The sequence below is a fragment of the Ambystoma mexicanum genome, chromosome 1q (assembly GCF_040938575.1).
Source record: "Ambystoma mexicanum isolate Mex_15411 chromosome 1q, UKY_AmexF1_1, whole genome shotgun sequence".
Taxonomy (NCBI): domain Eukaryota; kingdom Metazoa; phylum Chordata; class Amphibia; order Caudata; family Ambystomatidae; genus Ambystoma; species Ambystoma mexicanum.
This window is the reverse complement of record NC_090922.1, coordinates 94987719-95010978: the sequence shown is the minus strand read 5'-3', so window position 1 is coordinate 95010978 and position 23260 is coordinate 94987719. Positions and strand designations below refer to the sequence as shown.

Here is a 23260-nt window from a genome sequence, read left to right as displayed (position 1 = left end):
CAAGTGGGGGAAATTCATCAGAGTTATAGAGTGTGTGTGTGTGTACATATTAACCAGTATGAAGGTAAGTAGGGTGACCAAGTCCCTGCTAGTCACCCATGTTGAGCAGGCATGTGGGTGGGTGCAGATAGGTCGTCTGGAGAGCATGTGGCAGACACATTATGTGTGCAGCTACATCGAATGTTGGGGGGGATAGCTGCATTCTAATGGAAAAATTTAACATTGAAATCTTTGTGATTCATTTCTATTACGAAGATGCATCTTATTCCTGGGTACATGAGTACAGGTGCCGCGTTGCTTTATCTGGCCCTGGTTCCCATTTCATATTTCCTACAGCTACCGACTCAAAAATATGGCTTTTGCACCAAATGTAACATTGGTAAAGTATTGAGGGGGGGGGGGGTAAATCAATTATAAGGTTTCACAATGCCCCAGCCCCCCACCCGTAAAACCTCCCCACCAGTTCCATATTGCCCTTCATTCGGCACTGTCCCGGCCCTTCCTTCCCAAGTGCACCACCAAAAGGCCACAGCGAAGCCTGATACTCATAGGAGCCCAGTGCAAGTTCAGCAGCTGCGCATGCACTATCCTGGGGCCTTCTATGGCGTGGGCAGGAAAGCACTGCTCCGAGTCCATCGATAGATACATGGCAGGGCGAGCACTGCAATACGCTAACTACCTACACACTCACACTGGTTGGTCGAGAGTCCACGGACTCAGCTTGACAGCAGCTTGCTGCTGTGATAAGCCCTGGGAACGCGAGAGAGATGGCGGAAGAGAAGACAGAAGTGAGATCAGAGCAGTGGAGGCAGGGGAACAAGGGGCATAGGCGGAAGAGGGCAACACCTGAAGGGGAGAGGTTGGAAGAGAAGCTGTGTACCAGAAGGAGGAAAAGAAGAAGGGAGAGGCAGAAGAGGATGAAAAGGGAGGAACAATTGAAGGAGATTGGAAGCAAGGCGGTGGAGAAGAAGATACAAAAGCAAGGTAAGAAAGGAGACACGAAGAGAGCAGAGGTGGGTGAAAAACAATATCAAGAGTGGAGGCAGTTGGGACCAACGACATCCCAACAGATCTCCACAAGACCGACCTGGCGGTGTATGCAGACGATGTTGCAGTCATCTCCCAGTCATTCAGCGAAAAGGAAGTGGCGAAGAAGCTGCAAGCTTCATTGGATACCATCGCAAAGTGGAACATCGACTGGCGGATAGAACTCAACACCAGCAAGACAACCGCAACGCTGTTCACCAGAAAGAAGATCAAGGAGCACCCACACATCAGCCTCAACGGGGAGACCATCAAATGGGAGAGCAGCAGCCGCTACCTCGGTGTGACCCTGGACAGCAAACAACTGGGAAAGCCACATCCAAAACACTCAGCAGAAGGAAACAGGAAAGATGGCAGCACTGTACCATGCCCCTCCGGACAAAGATCAACGGGTACAAGGCGATCATCAGACCAACCCTGACGTATGCCTCCCCAGCATGGACGACCTGCCATGAGCGACACCGGAAGAGTCTTCAGATAGTCCAGAACAAGGCCCTGCGGATATCGTCTGGAGCTCAAATCTTCACAAGGATAGCAGACCTTCACAGAGACCTGGACATCGAGATGTTGGACGAACATCTAGTGAAGCTGAGTATGAACTTCTGCCAAGGACTGGATCAGAACACAAACCCTCTGATCAGAAGACTCACTGCCACCACTGCAAACCCCTTCGACCGCTACCCATCACTGCGAAGACCCTGTGAAACCAGCCCAACTGTGACAAGACCACACAGACCAAGAAGAATACAAACCACGACTACATACTCAACCCGAGAAGATGGAGTAATGAGGCTCAAGCCTCCGTATCCAAAATCACTGCTGATGGATAAAAATCTGTCAACAAGAAGAACAAGCACGGGAGCAATGCATTAAGGTAGCAGGAGGAAGGAGAAAGTGGGGGAGTAGAAGAGCGGAGACCGATCTAGAGGGGAGAAAGAGAGAAGTAGAAAGGAGGTTGACACAAAGCCATTAGTGCAGAAACACATGTCAAGGAGGAAGGAGAGCGCGAGGAGGAGGGAGAAGCACACTGAGAAGCAAGTAAAGGGGAGGTTAAAGAGGGCTCAATACTTGCAGAGCCACGAGGAGCTGCTAAGAGAGCATCATCGGGAGGAGAGGGGACAGGGTAACGGAGGCCAGGAGATGGCAGAGGGGACCAGGCCAAGGAGCACCCACCAGATAGGACACAGCTCAGTGCTTACGGACTATGGCAGAGTCTGCCAAGGGCACTCTGATACCTGTGCCATCTCACAGCCAGGCCTAGGGAGGTCTGGTTCAGCTTCATTCATAGAACTACCCACCTCAGCAGACCAACATTCTGACCAGGCAATGACAGAGCAACTACTCAGCCAAGTCAAGGGGGCTCTTGAAATCCCACAGACTGAGTGGCTTGAATCTGACTGCCAGGAGGCAAAGCCCAAGCTCATATTCAGGGACAGAGGCAACATCTCCCCCTCCTTTGACTCCTTTCAACCCCACACTCACCTGTGCAATTCCAATATGGCTGACACACAGGCAGCTTAGACCACAGTATGGACTAGCTAGTTATCACAGATGTGTTGTTGATCCTACACCTGCCCCTTAAATCCCTGCATGTATTTCCCGCAGCCTGCAGGTACCTGTCCAGAGAGAGCTCCATACTTACACTGTGTTAGCGCCAGCAGCAACAGGGAAGAGATCCCGGTGAGGATGGCACAGAGCAGGAGGATCCCCCGGCGGCCAAAGCGGTTGACGGTGACACACAAGAACAGGCAAGCCACCGCCTCGGAGCCGGTCAGCAGGAAGTACATAAAGTATAACGGAGGCCCATACCCCATCAGGTTCCGTGCGAAGCAGTGTCTGATACCGCTGCCGATGAACCTGTACCGAAAATAGAGAGTCAAAGTGATTACAAATGCCAGGGCAGGCACAGAATGCAAGGAGGGGAGTCAACATACTGCGCAAGTCCTGGTAAGAAATGGAGAATCTCGTAGAACGGGGGACTAAAGGCGCAATGAGGCAGGTGAGAGATTCTAATCATGAAAATGTGAGAGTTCAGCCACAAACAGGGAAGGGGAATGGAGAGTCCAGTTTTAAGTGTGTGGGGCGGTGGGGGGGGGGGGGTAGTCCAGTTATACAGGGGGGAGGTGCGGTTATGAAGGGGGGTAAAGACAAGTTATTAAAACAGGGGCAAGGGGTACAGTTATGAAAAGGGGGTGGTGGGGTTGGAATTTAGTTATAAGGGGGGGTGGAATCCAGTTGTAAAGAGGGGGGGGACAGGAAACATGCAGTTCCAAAGAAGGGGGATCCGTCCAGTCCCAAAAAAAGGGGGCGGGGTTCAAGTTCCAAAATTGTGCATGATTGGGGGCAGTGGGTGTGGAGCCCAATTATGAAAAGGGGAAAAACCCAGTTATAAACTTGGAAAAATTCAGCTGTGAACAGAGGGACTGTGCAAGTATGCAGATAGACCCATGCCATAGGGAGGAAAGAGACTACTCAAAAGTTAAAAAAATATCCACCAAAAGAGAGAAGAGTCAAACATCAACCAGTGAAGGGGTAATAGAGCAAAAGGTATGCCACAAACATCAACAAGCGAAGAGGTAAGGGAGCCTGCAATATCACAAGCAGCACAGAGAGTGATATCATGAAGAGAGGGAAAGGTATGCCATACAGTTAACGGAGAGCCGCCACAATGGGAGAGCAGAGACGAGGCATTCACGAGCAGTGCTTCATTTGTGCGGGTGCTGTGTGGAGCTGGGTCTAGGGGCTTATTCTGCAGGATGGGTTTATTACCAGCACTTCTTGCCGCCTGCATCGTGTGGCAGGGCACATGAAGCAGAGCAGTTACACATGTTCATAAAGAGGAAGTAAAGTGTATTTCTAAATGACACGAGTAATTACTGACAAAAGGGTTTGCAGAAAGTACGAGGAAGGAAACTCAAATGGCATTGCCTAAGTTTACATTCTACATTATTAGGATAATTGTGCATACAGATCTAAGAACAAGGCCACACGTAAGTTTAAAACTATATAAAGGCCATTTAAAAATAGGTTTTACTTGGAAAGATCTCAATTGTGCTGTTAGCATGAATTAAACCAGGCATCTTAAAAATGGGTAACCCGTGCTGAAATCTGCATCGCCGTTTGTTGCTGCCTGCCTGCCAGCCAGACACATAATATAGCGTCACTATTTTTCTAATGTTAAAGGGTAGTAGCCAACATGATGGATGAGGAGGGAACGGGTTTCCCAAAGCTTCACATCTGCAGCCTATGTTCCTCTGGCCTATGCAATGGGGGGAGGGGGTGTGCACTGCTGCAGCAGCAGGTGAGCTGGAAAAATACTCTCCTCTGCATCCAATGTACCTCTTCCGTTTGAGGGAAGTGTGTACTGCTGTGCTCTCCCCATGCAGTTCCGCTCTGTGTGTAGAACTTGCATTGCCGCAGCACACGCTGAATAGGTCCTCTGTGAGGAAGGTTGCACTTGCATCTATGCTACATCAAATGTCTCTGTACAACTATATTCTCTGACCGCTCTCAGTTACTTTGGTATATTGTCTGGTAAAATTCACTGTCCTGCCCCATTTCTCCAAATGTTCTTGCATTCGATTCTCCTCAAAATCTCCTGGAGGGGGGCAGGCGTGTTCATGCAAACGAGGGGGGATATTTACACACAACCTCTTTTCAAGTTCACCAGTTGCCACTGCCCTTAGTATGAAAGCAAAATGTATCATGTAGTGAAATAGCCACAAGGGGAAAAGCGCTTGACTTCTTTTTAAAATATATGTTTTTACACAAATTCATTACTGGTGAAGAATAAATAACGAAATCATGCAGTGGAACTCGGAGAACAGAATGAGCAACAATGTTCCGCATGCACACATGAGCGAACACACACACACAATGTCCAGAACTTGCCTCAGTAGGCCTAGGCCCACCGGACAAAGGAGAACAAAACAATTAAGGGAAAAGTGGGGTTGGGGGGGGTAGAGTTCCACCGGTGGGGACTGTAGAAGTAAGAGGCGCAGCAGACTATATGCGGCAAGGGAGATTGAAGACAGAAGGATGGGAAAAGGTGTGGCAAGCAGGAGAAGCAGGAAGAGATATTCAAATGCAGAAAATACTTCTAATGTAAGTGACAACCAATATACGGCAAGAACAAGAAGTAAAAGGAAGAAAGCGAAGGGGAAAGAATTAAAGGCTGTATTGCTCAGTACATTCACTGACTACCTTCAAAAGTTCAAAGATCTTTTACTGATCCCTCTAGCACCTTGAACCTTTCCATCTGGTTTTTCATTGCTCCAACTTGTCTCCAATTACTTTCTTTAGGCAGTGTAGTTGACTTTGTGCAGGACCTTTATCTGAATTGCCCAGTACCTTCGTCTGACTTTTCCTAGGACCTTGCCCATCTCCTCTGTCCAACCGTTCTCTGGGCCTACCATCCAACTCTTCTCCGGGGACTCCGTCCAACATTTCTCTAACCTTTCTGATGGCACTCCATCTGTTTAAAGGTCATTTGTCCACTTTGTTCCCACATTCCCAGTCCAGCTTCCCCCCCTCCCCCCATGTGCTTCCTCATGTGAATGACATCCTTTGTCCAGCTTCCGCCAGGCTTCCCCACCCAACTTCCTTAAAGATCACAATTTAGCTTTACCTATGATCTGTGCATGCATGTGCGCATACACACACACACACGCACGCACACAAGTGTCTGCCAGTCTATCCATTATGTATGCCTTAACTCTGCCTTCCTCAGTTCCACAGATGACTCAAGACTCACCTACTATACTTCTTCAAACCCACCAATTCCTTTCTCAAAGCCCTCTATCCACCATTCTCTACAGGAATTCTACCTACATATCATTTCCCAGTCCCTCTTTGTGCCCCTCACTGTCGCTTGCTGGCCATTAAGCCAGTCCTCATCTGATTTAGCCACAGCAGTCCTCTACCCTCCTTACTGATGCCCTAACTCGACAGCAGCTCTCAGGGCATGAACTGTCACCCAAGAGAGAAAACCAGATGGTGAAATGAAGAGGAGGCAGAAGGCAAGCAGGAAATAGTGTACAGGACCCAGAATTCCAAGTGCAATCTAGACTCATGCTTACGCTGTAAAGCCCAAGATCAGGCTGTTCTTTCCGATGACCCGTGAGCAGAAAATCGCACCGGCAGTGTGATAGCGCGGTTGCGGGTCATCTTCAGACAGTGCATCGATCTCTGTGGATATGAAAGCAGTATGATCAAGGAACAACCCGGCAACGAGCCCAACCAGAGCATCCCAAGAAGAAAGCTAGCCCCCTTCCCTTACTCGCAAGATGGTGACCTAACCGTAGGCCTCAGAGTAGTCTGAGCTATGAAGTGTTAGCAGCCTCGCTCCCCACAGATTTCTGGGTCCAGTAATAAGAGCTGGGCAGTTCCCAACTTACACCCTATTCTCTACCATTATCAAACAGGACCTGGGGGATTCAGGGCCATCTGAAAGCCAGCACCAGAGCGGTGGTCATGAGAAACGAGTAGACACATGTTGATAGGGTACGCTCTTCAATGAAGCACGCTATTTTTAAAATTATATAACACAATTACTAACTTTGGTTGTCACTGTGTTGTGCAGGATGAAAGGGGTGGCATACAAAAACCAAGCATGTTTTTCACATAGCACATACTGTCATGTGAATCTTCTCTTTGCGCTTGACCTTTAATGGCCCAGAGTAAGGGCTAGGGACTCTAAGAGATACTGTTGCGGAGCGTGCCTCCCACCGTTTGTCCACATGCATCAAGATCCTCCTGTCTGCTTTTGTAACCAAAGGTCTTTCGCTGTCTGTCCCTGTGCCCCAAACTCCTGGCACAGTCCGTCTATAGGGCAAGAAGGGTCAACGTGCCCCAAGCTCCACACCTAGTCCGCTGAGTGATTCTAAGCCTGTTGCACAGGCTAACCCTAAACTGCTCTCACAGTCCAACCATGTACCCCCAACTATCCAACACTATCTGGTAAATTGCCCTTACATCCTCAGAGTGTCTGTTCATGCGTCATGAGTGCCCCAATTGGTCAATAGGCCAATTGCTCCTCACACTCTTTGACAGTGTCCCAAAATAGCCATATAGCATTCGTCTGTGTTCCCCAAACCTGCTCTTGAGTGACTGGGTAGCTGTGCTGGAAAGGCCTATTAGCAGAATGAGATCAAGGAAGCTACCAAAGGCAAGGTGCAATACACTAGTGATGGCTTCTGGACAACTCTTACACCTTGTTAGACATCTTGGGGCGATGGCTGCAACGCTGTGGAAAACATCAATCTTTGACCAGGGCTCGACCCGTTAAGAAATCATTTGCAGAGCTCAGCCTGGGCACTTGCACCTCACTGGCTCTCTATTTCCAGACAGCACTCCTTCCCCTCCCCCACCCACCTTCCAATTACCTGCAAAGAGGTTGTCATGGTTGTAGAATTCATCGTCCAGGTTTACCCCATTGGCCTCTGCGAACATGCGCAGCCCCTTCTTGGAGCGGTCCAACTGGCGCGTGGCCAGCAGCCAGCGTGGTGACTCAGGAAATAGAGACTGGCAGCTGGTGGCGAAAGGAGAATGGTGATGAAATAAAGACTGGCAAAAGTAGGAGAATTTAAAATCAAAAACAGCTCAAGTGACATTATTGGTCTCAATGCCCGAACAGCAGAAACCCATCCAAAGGGACACACAGAAGGCAGACAGAAGGTGTACAAAGTGTGACTTGAATGGGCATTAAATCTCTCACCCTTAAAATCTGTACTGTACACAGGTGACTATGAACTTTCCAAGGGAGTGGCGGCCATTAACGGTATGAAAAATTACTACAATCGCACATTGCCACATTTCACCTTCCCCATGCACACACTCACGTGCCTGCACACGTATCTAACAGACCCTCGCCTAACCCTTCAGGACAAGACCACAAATCACCATCAAGAGACCCTCATATAGCCCACAAGAGAGCCCTTAAAAGTCCTCAACTCGTCGCGGAGACCCTAACATAGCTCTTAAAAACATTTAAAGGGCCACAACCACCCCTTATATGCCCTCTGCAGCTCCCCACATGGTGCTCCGAAAATCCCTTAAAACAGCTCATCTTGTCAAGCCTTCCAAAATATACAGTCGCACATCCTTTAAAAGACCCTGACAGAACCAAATAGCCCTCAAAATAGCCCTAGAAAGCCTCTTTCCTTAGACAGCGCCCACCTCGAAATCAGCCCTGGCCTTCATGCAGTTCCAAACAGACCCTTGAGGTACGGCCTTTGCTTCTCAACCCCCAAAATATCCTCCAATAGGCACCAGACCCTCACATGACCCTCCTTAGATGTCCACTCTGAGCGCCAATCAATGGACAGGGTTTCACAGGCGGTAGAAGATGGTGGCTGTATTGGGCACAGGATCTGGCGGACGCGCCATGGCTTATGCCTGATGGGATCAGCCTAGGGCCCACACAAACATTGCAATGGTGCAGGGCATTGCCACACTTCTTGGCAAGTTAAATTGGGCAATTTATCTAGATTAGTGTGGATTTCATTTACAAAAGGGCAGTCTATCCTGAAATATTAACCCAGATAGGCAACAGAAAAATAAAACAATGTTTTTTATTGGTGGAGTTGCTTTGCATTAATTCCGCCAAGGACGCCAACTGTGTACGAGAATCGGCTTGAGCTCAAAATGGCATAGTATGGCATTTCTTACGGCTTCCCTTGCAAATCCGAGATTTAAGTTCAAAAACATTAAAATGCAATAAAGGTAGGAATTTCCACTAAACACAGGGAGCTGCCGACAGAGCAAGTTGCATTATAGTTCCAATGTCTTCCCTCAAGGAACTCCTACATCGGTTCCTAACACCAATGAGTCCATTGAGCGGGAGATTCAAACAAACATGGCACGTGCGGGCTCTGTTTCGACTGCAACATTAGTAAGCCTATGGGTAACCGAGTCCGGCAGCGACACCAGCCGGGGGCCTGACGAACTGCAGGACGGTCCTACTTTGAACGCCCTACCAAGTAAACAACATGGACTCCGTCACAATTCCATCTACAATTGTCGAAACGAAGTCTCCCTGGCACAGTAAGATCTCTTGGAGGTTGTTGGGGCGGACACAGTGACTTAAAAGAAATCCCAGGAGGGGTCTGCAGTGGATGAAACAGTGACTTTTTTAAAAGACTGGTGGGAAAGACATTACTATCGAGTACACTAACAAGGACATACAAGACATAAGTCTTAACACCAGAATTACCTTACATGAACTCCACAATGGCACACTGATGAATATTTTAATATAGTTATACAATCTCCTAATGGTGGGGTCATTTGCACACATGTAACATAATAATAATGTATAATGTATTTCTTATATAGCACTAGACACCCATAGGTCTGAGAGCACTCAAATAACAGAAGACATTATTATCCCACAGAGTGGTACTCATTTTATCAACCTCGGACGGATGAAAGTCTGAGTTGACCCTGCCGGGATTGGAACCTGCCACAGCAGGCTGCACACAGATATCAGGGGCAGGCGCTTAGCTCGCTGTGCTATCTGTCCGGCTATGACATGTATTAATTACCCTGGTAATGAAACTCTGGGTAGACTACACATTCTTCTTAATGAACCCAGGGACACTACTGTCCCACAATTGCAAGCCTTGGACTATTAATTTACATCGCTAGTAAAATTATGTAATACATTTATAATTAAATAGCTTTCCAGAAGAGATATTTAACCTATAATTTAGAGCATTTTTCCATGCCAAGTGTATTAGCACCCAGAATGAAGCTGTAACACGTCATGACTGTGCCAATATAAGAACCAAATGGGCTGATATGCTTACATAAGAATGGTAGGGTAGCTTGTGGGGGTGGGAGGACTACAAATTAGAATATGCTAAGCTCCTTACAAGAAGAGCCAAGGAAAAGACGGGGGAAAATAAAGGTAAAGCAAAGGATTTGCATGCTAAACACAAACTCAATATTATAGACTGCAGCTCGGTCCGAACTGAACTAGGGGTAGCTGAGAATGGTGCATACACCATTAAAGGGAAGAATAGGGTCGGGGCGGCGGGGCGGGGGAAGAAAGGTAACAAAGGAGATCTAGTGTAATAGCGGCAAAGGAACTATAAGTCACCCCGTTTACATGCAAGAGGAACTGGGCCCTGGAAATCCCCTGCCCCAAGAACGGAAGACCCAGCCACTGTCTTTATTAGCAATTCAATGACAGGGATTACAGCATGAACAATGCAACATTCTCCAAGCGCTCTCGCTCTCCAGGCGCCTGTCCAGTTTTGTTAAAGTATGACATCATAAAAATGGTGTTACACACAGAAAGGGATTGGTTAGCGCGGTGAACCACTTACACATTCTATAATGGGTTAGTGCAATTTTTGGGGGCAAGCTACATCTGGTGGCTCCTCCCGGGACCACCTCCATGCATTCCATTCACTCCAATGTGCCTATGGCTTCCATCTTTATTCGGATGGTTGCCCATGTTAGTTGCGGTTAAGCGTCAGCAAGCAGTTCATATGTATTCTTATGCGTCTTGCAGTTTCCGCATCGCAAGAGGTATACATGTGTCAGTCCTATAACTATGTGAGTCATAAGCATATTCTTCGTGTCTATCAGCAATAAAGCTAAAGTCTAACTTTTTTCGCAGGGATGTCAATCTGCTTCATGTCTAACATATCTATGCCATGATGTCGGTCATGGTGTCATCAGCGTTCAAGGTTGCAGTCAGTCAACTTGTTCAATGAATGGCAGCTGTATCTCTTCGATACTATCATCCAGGTATAGTCTGAACGGTTGTCTGAGTGAGTAGCGTTTCTCGCACCTGCGATACATCAGTGATGGGGAGGAAGGGCCCAGAAGCAATGTACATATCTCCTTTCTCTGTTGTTGGGCTTTGAGTCGGATGGGTGTAACAAGGGCCATGTATGGTCTCCATCTTCACTAGTATACACCAACAAAACTAGTAAAATGATTGACGTAGGGTCGTATTTGCCACCACTACCAAATCTAGGCATGGACAAAGGTAATAATAATAGCATTTGCAGTGTACAGCCGGATCACTAACGATTCAATGGTCCTTATGGGTCTTTTGGCGGGACGGAAGTAGGAGCCACACACACAGAGGATCTGTTACCTTTCTTTCAATAAAACGAATAAGAAAAACACCCCTCTTTCCCTATTACTAAAGGGATCACCCTGCCGATCCAAATTAATTAAAGGTGCTTGTCTGTCGTCAAGAAGTCCAAAGTAATCACCCAAAGGCCCAAAATCTAGCTCTACCCAACCCTACCAATAATGTGAACAAATCAAAATAGGCCAAAATAATGTCTCTCTAGCCCTGGTCTCGTTTCCCTTCTTGCCTGCTTCCCAGAGTCTTTCTCTTCGGGTCTTCACTTTTATCTCCTGTGGTTGTTTGATACACACATGTTTCTCTTTAGCATATATGTTTCTTAAGGTTATCTTCCCCGATAGGCTCTTGAGATCTCCTTTATGGGCTCATGCAACTCTTCCCAAAGACTCGTGGGTCTTTTACTCTCAGGGAAAACTGTCAAACCTATTATTCAAGAGATACTCTCTCACACCCTTGCCTTTCCATGTATAGCTTTTATATGGGACATGTTTCTCTCTTAATATAATAACAGTCTCACTTTATTTCCCCAACCGGGTTATTTGTTAATTGCTATGTCAGGTTTTTACAATTTTCTTTTGACAGCCTTCTATTTAGTATCTCATCCTTATGACTGGGACAAGTTTCTCCATGTTTTAATGGTGCCCCTGTGGCCTCTTGTACTTCACGTTCTCCCTGGTACCTCCGTGTATGCAGGGGGGCCTTGCGGGGCTCGGCGCTCGCTTGGGTAGTCCTCTTCAGTATCTGGCTCCTCTTTCTTCACATACGCTGGCATCCCATTCTCAGCTCCCCCCCCCCTTGGCTACTGCCATATACGGGTGCTGGCGATAAGACTTGCCCGGGCGTCCTGCCCACCACAATACAGTTGTGGTCACTCAACCACCTGGTAAAGGGGTCCTCTCTCTCTCTCTTCACAATGGTGTCTCCATTGTTGTATGCGCCAGGCATCCCCCACTGGCGTTTTGCTTCCTCGAAAGTCGCGGTCTGTGCGGCTGGGTTCAGCTCTGTCTAACCAATACGTGATATCAGGGGGCTTTCCCTGTGTACTATTCTCTCTCTCCCTCCTTCTTGCACTCGTGCCAGTGAAATATATGCATCTCCCCTTAAAGAGACATCTTCTTTTCCTTTTTCATATTGGTCTATTTCAGCACTGCCTACAGCTAAATGTAAAGATGTCACATTCTTCAGAGCAGTCAGTTCCATGTATGCTGCTATGGTGTGTAGTCTAGGGAATTCCTCACAGGAAGAGGAGAACTTGTCCCCTATTAAGCTACGTTACACTCACTAGTCAATATTACAAAAACTAAAGTAATGACATTTAATGGAATTAACAAAATCAAGAATTACGGGTTAAAAATTAACTCCACCAGGCTACAGGCTGTCACCAATTACACATATCTAGGTATCTTAATAAATCATAAGTTACTGTGGAAGGATCATATGGATTTCGCTAGATGTCCAGTAAAATATCCAACTGCTTTCAGAACTTTTAGGACCAATCATTGTGGATAAACACTTCATCCCAGAATTGACTTTTGCAAGTTAAATTGGTCCTTTTAATGCTGTTCGGTTCTGAAATTTATGGGAGAACACAGAATAGAAATCTAAGAGTTTTGAACAGTTACTGTATTAAGAACTTATTTTCTTTCACACCATTTCTACTGAGTGGAATACATCAGATCCGAGTTTAGAGTTACTTCTTTACACCATCAGTTGGTAATTGGGAAACTACGTTTTGTGAATAAAATATACTTGGCAAATACACAAACATTTCTACACCAGTTGTTAAAGGCATGCTGTAATGCGAGCAGAACATCAGGTGCTACTACCTTAAGTATTCTCTACAAAGATGCACTATACTGGGCAAATTGCATTAAGATTAATGTTCTGGACTACATGAACAAAATAATGAACGCTCAGGTAAAAAAACAGAATGCAGACAGTGCCGGAACAAAACAAGCACCATTCCTGTGTGTATATGGGCGATATTCCATGTGTATGAATACCCACACTGGAAAATAAGACAGGAATATATATATATATATATATATATATATTCTGGGCACTGATAGACATCAGGCAGGGTGAGTAGCACTCTCCACATCCATAGAGTAAGGAAATCCGGACGCCAAAGTGCTGTAGAAATTACTGTCTTTATTAGTGCCTTGCAGCATGGCACAAAGATTAAAAGGCCACCAAAATGTGGCACTCCCAAAGTGCATGATAAACGTGGGCGTTGGGAACGATAACGGGTTTCGCGGCTCAACTCGCCGCTTGATCACAACCACGAGTCCCCATACAAACAGTGAGTTTATAGAAATGGTGTAAAGCAATAGGCAACCATTTTCCCAGAAATGGAGGAAGGACTCCATTGGTGGGCGCGCACTCTCTGTGCAACGAAAAACGTGGTGGCCATCTTTGCCCGTTTGTAACGCAAAGGTGTTTAATATGGTTGAAAGTGGCTATTCCTTATATTTTAACCAGAACAGTCCCTATCACCAATGCTAGTTAGGGATCTATTCGGTTGTGCCGTATTTTTATAGTTCCTTATGTGTACATTACACAATTTTAGCCTCTGCAGTTTTCAAGTGTGCCCCAATGGAGCCCTTCAGTGCCGAATATATGCTTAAATGCATTTTATGGTTCATTACACAGTGCTTGCTTAGATGGCAATTACGCAAAACAGACAGATGTCCATATTTGCTACATCACAATATACTCGCACAGTGCATGTTTGTCCATACATTAGACTTCCGCCTCCTAATTGATTCGGAAGATTGCAACGTACTGAACATTACAGGAAAGAGGAGTCAACAGCATAGTGCTGAGACTGCTGCTTCCTTAGGGTCCCTGGCATCAAGTGCACTGTACGCACTTTTAACAGTAGTCAGCATTTTGCAGTAAGAGCAGCATAATTATTGGGTACAACCTTGCAGAAAGATCCTATGATGTATCCCTACGAGTCGAATGCCAAATGCAATAGTTGCAATGCTGGGACTGACATTTTTTTGTTCCTTGTGGACACAAGTTTTCGATTGCCCAGTGCAATGAGACCTGCACACAAATAGCTGTTAAGTAAGAGGTCACATGGTAAAGTGCATCGATCAGCATAAAGGGCCTTGTGCATACTGACATCAATAAACAGTATGAATGTTAAATAAACATCTTTTTTGCTGATTTGCAAGAGGATCCCAAAAATACATACTTCTCAATTAAGTGTCTAATGCAATCGCTGCACTGCTGAAACACACACTTTTATGTCCCATATGGGCATACGTTTTCTATTGTCATGCCCAAAAGCAACACACAGATTGTGGTTAGATATACAGTCACATGATAAAGTGCATTGATCACTGCAAAGTGCAAACGACATAAAACCAAGACATTCATACGTTGGTCCCAGTGCCAGCGTTGTGAGTTCTGTATAACATAGTGTGGCTTGCCTGCTGCTAATTAATACATTTCTGCGTTTCAACAAGTCCCTATTATTTTAGGACACTAGATTCTCTCCTGAACCTTGTAACTCGACAGCTACCAAAATTGCTCTACACCAAATATTAAAAGTCAAAGTTTGATTCAAAAAAGAATCAGATATCACACGTGTGTAAAAATCAAACCTAGAAAAACAACCACCTAATAGTTAAAAGATATGTACAAACAGATTAAAAACAGTGTAAGAAGGAGATACATTTCTGTGCTCCTCTGGATCATTTCATATGGATAAATAAATGAGCGTGTTGCGATATTTTCCAACTAGACAATTACAGGTACAAGGTGGATCATTCTGTCTTGCTGTGTATACTTCCTGGAACCTTAAAAAGGTGAGGGAAAATGGGGGGACAAGGAAAAAGAAGGGGGTTATCTAAATGTCAATCATTGGCCTAAAAATGTATTCTTCGTCTATGTTGTGTCCGTTTGGGAATTTGCTTTCGAAGACCAATATACAGCGAGTCTCTTTTTGCCTCAGGATTTTTTCTTTATCAGCTCCTCTGGGTCCTGTCTCAAATTTATGGATGCCAAAGTGTGCGGGTACTGATTTGCCATCGATTTGCACAGGGTACAGAGGGATCCGAAGAGCTACGTTATTACCAGTGTTGAGGGAGGCTAACATTCGTCAACATAGAGCCGCCATTTTGTTTCTTCTGAGAGCTGATTCTGTTCTGGCTGCTTGGGCCTTACTCTCTTTCTTGAAAAGAGCAATGTATTTCAGAAAGGGGATACTGAGGTTACAAGGTGAATAATGCTGCGAGTTCTACTCTGGATTGTAATGGGAAAGGGAGTTATATGTTGAAGATTGTGTTTTATTGTGCGTTTATGAAAGAATAAGTCAACGAGATTTTATGTGTACTGTTTTATCAGAGTTTATTTGTTATGTACTATGTGGGTTTTCGGTGATGCATGTACACTTATGCGAAGGGCTTTTTTTAACAATTATTAAGTCTAATCATTGTTGTGTAATGTTTTAGGTGTGCTTTATGGATTTTGCATCCAAAATAAATATTTTTGACTGATATATGGTTTACATCCAATAGCTTATTAACAAAATTCGAGATTACTGGGGCCAGGAGTAGTATTGCAAATAGACGCTGTCGGCTGTGCTCATTTGGTGATCAGAAAACCTGAAAAACCTATTATATTGCACAGGAACCATTGAGAATGAAATACTATACAAGCCATCATATGCCCTTTATGAATGAGGAACACAACTAGAATTATGAAGAGAAATTATTTATATTTAATTTACTCCACTGTTCGACAAAGGTATGAGTTTGATGAATTGTTAACTAGTGTATAATTAAAGATAGTGACATTCTTATTACATGACCACTTCACTGTTGCATTAGTATTAATATTATAATGTATAACTATACAAAGATGATAACGTCTATAAAAAGTATGAAAAGCTATGTTCGCATAGCCATTCTATACTAAAGTAAAAAAACATACAATTCAAACAGAATCCACCCACCTTATTCAGAAGAGGGACCCAGCTCACCCCCCCCAGCTAAAAGAGAAACATTGGATGCCCTCTTTGAATTTATGAATGAAAGCCATCCTCAGGGATTAAACTGCAGTCATCAGGTTTGCAGGCTGACACACCACTGCACTACATAACCTGACAAAAAATAACAAACGTGAAATGTCCCATTTCGGTACTGAAAGTCCCAGAGAAAACAGTTGTATTGGTTCTTGGAGTTTAAAACATGTACACCTGTTAACGTTTTCAAAAACACTATACGAAGAAAATATCCTGCCTTGGTTTTGTGTGTGTGCATTTTATCAAAGGCGAATGCCATTCGTCCTGTGCAATTTGGGTGGTCATGCAAAGCCAATTTAATTAAATGTGCTTATTTCACCTTGATGAGAGAATTTCTGTTGACGTCACATCCAATTGCAATTGATGATGAGTCCCCCAGTACCCCAAATAAGCTGCCAGTCACTGAAAAGTGACATGCTCTTCGGATATCCTGCAGACTATGGTCTTCACAAGGCCACGAAAGCCCTCAAATTGCAATTGACTTTTATCACATTCACTGGTGTAACAGGGGCCCCCGCAGCCCCCGCGGTGTGGGGGGCCCCGCGACCATGCCATGGTAGGGGGCCCCACTTGAAGTAAAAACAAAAAAAAACAAAAAAAAAAGTTTCATTTTTTTTTTTATATTTCTTTTTCAATTCACTCTGCATTTATAAAGAAACAATTTCTGTAACAGAAACAATTTCTTTATGAAGGCACAGTGAATACAAAAAGAAACTTTTTGAAGTCCGGGGCTACCCCCACCCCATGACATGAAGACCCTAGGCTGGAGGCCTCCATGTCACGGGGCGGGTGGAGCCCTATGACTTAAAAAATAGTTTATTTTTGAAGTCACTGCCTTCATAAAGAAATTATTTCTGTTAGGGTTCCATCCTTAACAGAAATAATTTCTTTATGAACTCAGAGTGACTTCAAAAAGAAACAATTTATTTTTTGAAGTATTATGTCTCCCGTCTACCTCATGACGTGTGCGTGTGCGAGTGTATGGTGAAAAGAGTGCACACAAATATATGGGTGGCTGGGTATGTGTGTGTGTAGGTATGGTGAAAGGATGCATACTTAAATGTATGGGTGGCTGCCTGGGTATGCCTGTATGGTGAAAGGGTGCACACATAAATGTATAGGTGACTGTCTTGTCTTTGTGAGTGTCTGGTGAAAGGGTGCACACAAATGTATCGATGGCTGGGTGTGCGTGTACGGTGAAAGGATGCACACTTAAATGTATGGGTGGATGACTGGGTGTGCGTGTGTGTGTATATATGGTGAATGGTGTGTGTGCTTGTGTTCAGGGGCGCAACAAAAGCTACATTTCAGGGGGGCTAACCATTCAAATGTTGGGTGAGGCGCTAACTTCATGTGTGTTGGGAGAGGAACAAACTTATTTATATGGTGGCATCAAACTTCTTTACACATTTTAACGAGACTATTCTAGTCCAGCTTCAATGTTACAAGCAGTTAACTCTCCTTTAAGTTTGAAAGCACCCACTTTGTGGACTGCTGTGAGAATGACTGTTCTCCTGTTCCCTCTCAACCCTTCCAATCACTCCCCTGGCATGCAAGTACTAAACCCACATCACAATTTCAATTGCCTAAAAAATTTGGCATTTGAATGCAGGTACGAACAGTGAAATGCTGTTCTGGGCCGGGACCTTGCTAACAGCGAAACCCAGTTGCCGTTTAACATCTGTGTCCGGCAACTGCTCTGTAGGTGAGCCAGGTCAAGTCAACATAGCCCACATTTTCACGGGGGGAGGAGTGCTGAAGCCCAGTCAGCTCAATGGTATTGCACCACTACTTGTGTTTAATGCCTTGATTACTTATTGGTAATCTTCATTACTCCTAGTCCTATTCTTCCTCATCCCACTACTTGTGTATGAGGCAGTACTTGTATATGAGGCACTATGCCGCATACACAAATACTGGGATGAGGTAGAGATATGTGAAGGTAATGCCAGATTAGCTACCTGTATTCTTCATTGCTCCTAGTCCCACTCTTCCTCGTCCCAGTACTTACGTATGAGGCATGGAGCCTCATACGTAAGCACTGGGACAAGGAAGAGGGATGTGGGGTAATCCTGGGCCAATGAGCTGATTTTGGAGGTTGGGTAGGGATGCGAGGGAGAGAGGATGTGTGGGGGCGGGATTGTGCAATAAATCATAATGGCCATCCATGTCCATGCTAAGCAGGAATGATATGTGGTATTAGTGGCTAGAGAGGCATTTTGGTGCAACCAGTCTAGTCATTCCTCAGTTTGGTATGACTTTTTTTAACTGGGCATTTCTGATAAAGCAGTCCTGCGAAGTCTAATTACCTGGCTAGACTGCCATTTGGGTTCTGCCAGTCTAGCCGTTTCCTACTGCAGCATTTTATATTTTTCTGGGCATCTGTGATAAAATTATATAATATAAGTCATATATAACGCACCTGTACAAGTGTTTTTAGGCGTGACAAGACAAGACAAATGATCTTACTAGGCCTTTTCAGATCGTGCAAGTGCAAGAAAGAGAAGTTCAAGGGCAAAGGGAGGGGGGAAGTGCAAGGGAAAGGGGAGGGAAAAACAGGGCAGCAATGCTCTGAGTAAGTGCAGCCAGGGCAGCTCAGCTCTCGGTAGTGCAAGGAGAACAAGGGATTGTAGGGTTACAGTTACAGCCCTTAACTGCGTGGTAGGCCCGGAGGCAGTCCAAGGATGACTGATCAAGAAAGAGCCTGGACTCAGTAAGACTGAGAGTAGCCAAGCAACCAGTTGGTACAGCAGACGGGTAGGTCAGCAGAGGAGGGAGAGAGAGAAAGCAAATAAGGGGAACATTTTGAGCTGCTTCCAGAACCTCAGGTGGTCCGGCTCAAGTTTGGGAGGGGCAGGGAGGCATTCTGTAGAGGAGAGAGATCTACCCCCCCCCCCCCCACTATCTGCCTGGAGAAGCACCTAACCCTTAGGGCTCGAGAAAGAAGGTATTTTGGAAAAGAGCGTTGGATGTAGTGCGGATCCCAGCACCAGAAAGCCTTGTGGACAATGCAAAGGGTCTTGAACTTGATCCTTGCAGCCGCCGGGAGCCAGTGGAGAGATTTCATGGCTGGAGAGATACAGTCCCTGGGCTTGAGGCCAAGGATAAGTCTTGTAGTCCTGTTCTGGATTAGTTGCAGAGGGCAGAGAGTAGAGGAAGGCAGTTTGAAAGTGGCTGTTGCTGTAGTCCAGCTTCGAGAGAACCATGGCTCTGGAGACAGTGAGCTTCTGAGGTAAAGTGAGAAAGGGAAGAGTCCCTTTGAGGAGGTGCTGCTGATAGTGGGACTTCTTGGCAAAGGCTGAGATGTGAGGAGAGAGTGGAGTTGAAGATGACACCAGGAATGAGCGAGAGAGGAGAGGAGGCTGAGGGGAGCCTGAATGAAAGCCGAGTGTCATCTGCATAACACTGAGTTAGAGGAGAAGGTAGAGATCAGGTGGGCCAAAGGGGCCAAGTAGAGGTTGAAAAACTAGGGTGATAGGATAGAGCCTTGGAGAACGCCACAGGTAGAGAGAGGTGGCAGAGAGAAAGGGACAAAGTTGGACCTGGGAGGGGCGGCCCAAGAGGAAGGAGGTTACCCACTCCAGAGCCTGATCCATGATGCCCACGTTCTCACTGAGTCGATTGATCAGGATGGCGTGGTTGACCCTGTCGAAAGCAGAGGGAAGTTCAAGGAGGATGAGGACAGAAGGAATGCTGGAATCAAGGTTAGAGATCAGTTCTTCACAGGTGTTCAGGAGAGTAGTTTCCAGGCCTCTGGCAGCTCTGAAGCCAGACTGATGGTCATGGAGACAACCAGCAGATTCAGTGTGGAGAGTAAGTTGGAAGATGTCCAGCTTTTCCAAGAGTTTAGGAGAGGGGAAAGTTCCAGTGGCAAAATAATGATTACAGAAATCAGCCAAGGCTGGAGCAAAGGTTTCAATATGGTCCTTGATGATTCTGGAGGAGTGGGCGAGCACCTGTTTCGACGACACTTCCACAGATGGGACTTCTCTAGAAACCTTTTCAGGTGTTAGAGAGAAAGAGGAGAAGGGAGGAGGAGAGGGAGAGATGGCCAAAGGGGGGCCGAGAGAGGGAGAGGAAGAGGAGATAGTCGAGAGGATGTCCTGAGTTTTAGTCCAGAAGTGCGAGGCCATAGCCACACAGAGGGCCTGTTGAGGGAACAGGAGAGGTAGAGATTGCAACAGGATTGGCCAGTTCCTTTCAGATTTTAAAAAGTTTGGCTGTGTTGTTAGTGGCCACAGAGAGGCAGGCTTGAATGTGTGCTCTCTTCTTGATGAGTCTTATTGCTTCGACTGGCATTTTGGGGCAATCAGTCTAGGTATGTTTAATGTGGCCTGGCATGCTTTACTGTAATGTTATTACGTGTCTACACTGGTCTACATTGTGCAGTCAGTTGGACATGTTTTCATTTTGGCATGGCATATTTAATAGCAAAGCATTAATGTTCCTGTGCACTGTTGGTGACTTGCATGTATTGGATTGGTGTTACCCTACAAAACAATAGCAAACACTGGGCCTCATTACGGCTTTGGCGTCTGGGTTCCCAGAATGGGGACTTACCGGGCCATTCCGAGTTCGGAGGGCCCGGAAATTCCTCCCTCTGGGAACCCGGGCCCGGACCGTCCCCATTCCCATCCGAGCCCCCATTGGGCTCCATGGGAATGGGAGAGGGAGCTAACAATGGGCCGATTACGAGCGGCCCGTTGTTAGCTCCCTCTTCCCCTCGCGGGACCCGGTAAGGACGCCTGGTTTTACCAGGCGTCCTTACCGGGTCCCGCGAGGGGACCTCGTAATCAGGCGGAATGGTGTTAACGGGCCCGCCACCATTAGCGGAGCCCGTTAACCCATTCCGCCTGACTCGTAATGAGGTCACTGACTTTTTAGCACATTTTTCTCAGAAAGTGTGCTGTATATTGCATTAAAACACATATTTATATCTTTCTCCTAGTGCAGTGTGCGGCATAACCCTTCAGGAGCACGTTTGTGCGTATTGCGCTAGCGTGGTAATCTAAGCCAGCCCAGAGTGTGGCGAGACCCGTGATTTGTTCCTGAGTTGGGGGGGCCCCCTCAGCATGGCTCGCAGAGGGGCTCCCAGATCTTGTGTTACGCCACTGATCACATTTGGTAACTAACGCACATGGCACAAAATAAGGACAAGGACCACAACGTGCAAATCACTTGCAGCGTTATCACATGACATATCACTGACCCCACAGTCAATGGAGGCATATCACGAAAACTTCACACTCTGCTGGGGGCATGCACCCGACACCACTGGAACTAGCATTGCCCCATGTGCATTAATGTGATTAGCATCTGGCCTGGCACACCTGCATGCATTTACAGCTGCCTATTATAGTAAATGGGCATGACCTCTGAACGAAAGCGATCTGCATCACAGGCCCAGAGCAAGGCCAATCGGGTCACACTGAGGTATGTTGAGGACAATAAAGCCACTTTGGGGGCAGATGGGGGCAATTAAAACCTCAAAACGGTATCTGTTGGTGTCCAAGTGAGAGGGTGCACATAAACCCGCAATGAGACGTAGTATGGCATATATACTCTTAATGAGTTGTGGGTGGAGGGTCAGGAGTCCACAGGCACCGTGCACATTGGAACGATATAGTCGGTGGGGGAGCTAAGAAAGGTGTGCGACTGAAGCAGGGAGGATATCACTGGAGACAACTTCCTGAAGACTGCGGAAGCGAGCGCCCAAACGTCAGCGTCATGAGGTGGCACATGCCAACAGATGACGGAGTTGGATCCACACGCAGCATCTTCACATGCACATGCGCGGTTACTGCTTACCTTCACGCATGGTGGCGACAAGAGGTTCTGTTAGAATGCATACCGGCTATTGCTCAGTTTCAGGCCTAAGTGTTAAACACACCCTGCCCACTTACCAGCACTCCACCAGCCTCTCTGTAACCAAGAAAGAACCCAGCTGATGTGCCATCATCCTATGATCCACAAGGAGAGGTTGCCCAGAACCTGAAAACCAAAAATCGAAGCCCGAGGGAAGGGGCACACAGCCATAGAACTAATCCCTTGCAGAGGGAAAAGTCAAGGAAGCAAGGAGACAACAGCCAAAAAGTAGCAGCTACGAGACAAAACGGCCTACAGCACTTTGAGGGATCTTGGAGTATAGAAGGTTGACCACAGCATGGGGAAAGTGGAGCGAGGAGGGGAAGATGCAGCTACATGTGCATTCATGCAGTCTTAGCAAGAAGAGGAAGAAGACTGCATCCATCACTGAGCATGCCATTGGAAGATGAAGTTGCGTGAACAAGAGGACTTGAGCCATAACGGGTCTCTTTATTTTGTGATGAGAAAACAGCATTTCTTGTACTGTGAACCAGTTGGAGTTTCTTTCCCATAGACCTTTACAGGAGACCAAGTAAGGCCTTAATGAGGTGCGGAAAAGTATCAAACATTGGTGTGTGAGGGAGCATACGGCTTCAATGTGTTGGATGAGAGGGCACAGATTAACAAGTGGGTGTGTGGGGGCGCCTAGGGCCCCAATGTGGTGAGTGCCCAAGATCCTGGTCAGGTGTGCGAGTACACACTCATGCATCCAAGACACCCAAAACTACAATGAGGTGTTAGTTGGTACACACAGATGACACGCGATGCCTCAATGAGTGGGTGTGTATGGGGAGGGGCAGCCCTACAGATAAGGGGTGTTCTGGCCACTTTTACTCACTAAAAATAGGGAAATACTCTGAAAAACCGAAAAAATCTAAATGGGGATGAAAAAAACTCCCAACAAAAAATAGGAAACAGATCTGGTGGACTTTGAGACCCCGATGAGCCCCTTGCTTTCCCCCGCACAGCTCCATGGATATGTTTGGACCAGTAGTGCATGTAGTAACACAGGAATAAACTATTATTACTGCCTGATTGGAGACATAAAAATGTATCGTTTAATGTGTATGAAAGGAAGTTTCAAAAACATTTCCGTTTTCCAGTTCAAATATTTGTACTCGCTTAGAAAATACTCCCATCGGGAATTGGGTTTACATTTTTTCTCCCATAAAAATCATTTTACTCCCAACTTTAACAAAAATAGGGAG

At 46.1% G+C, this 23260-nt stretch overlaps 1 protein-coding gene across 3 annotated transcripts in view; it reads right to left on the bottom strand.

Moving 5' to 3' along the window:
* Positions 1-23260, bottom strand: part of SLC22A31 (solute carrier family 22 member 31) — a 325367-nt gene that overhangs the window by 42348 nt on the left and 259759 nt on the right. For all 3 annotated transcript variants that reach the window (XM_069635621.1, XM_069635629.1, XM_069635633.1), the window contains 3 exons: positions 7428-7573; positions 6123-6231; positions 2687-2901 (listed from right to left, as the gene is read on the bottom strand). In XM_069635621.1, the coding sequence (XP_069491722.1) occupies positions 2687-2901; positions 6123-6231; positions 7428-7573 (470 nt within the window). The remainder of the gene's footprint in view (positions 1-2686; positions 2902-6122; positions 6232-7427; positions 7574-23260) is intronic.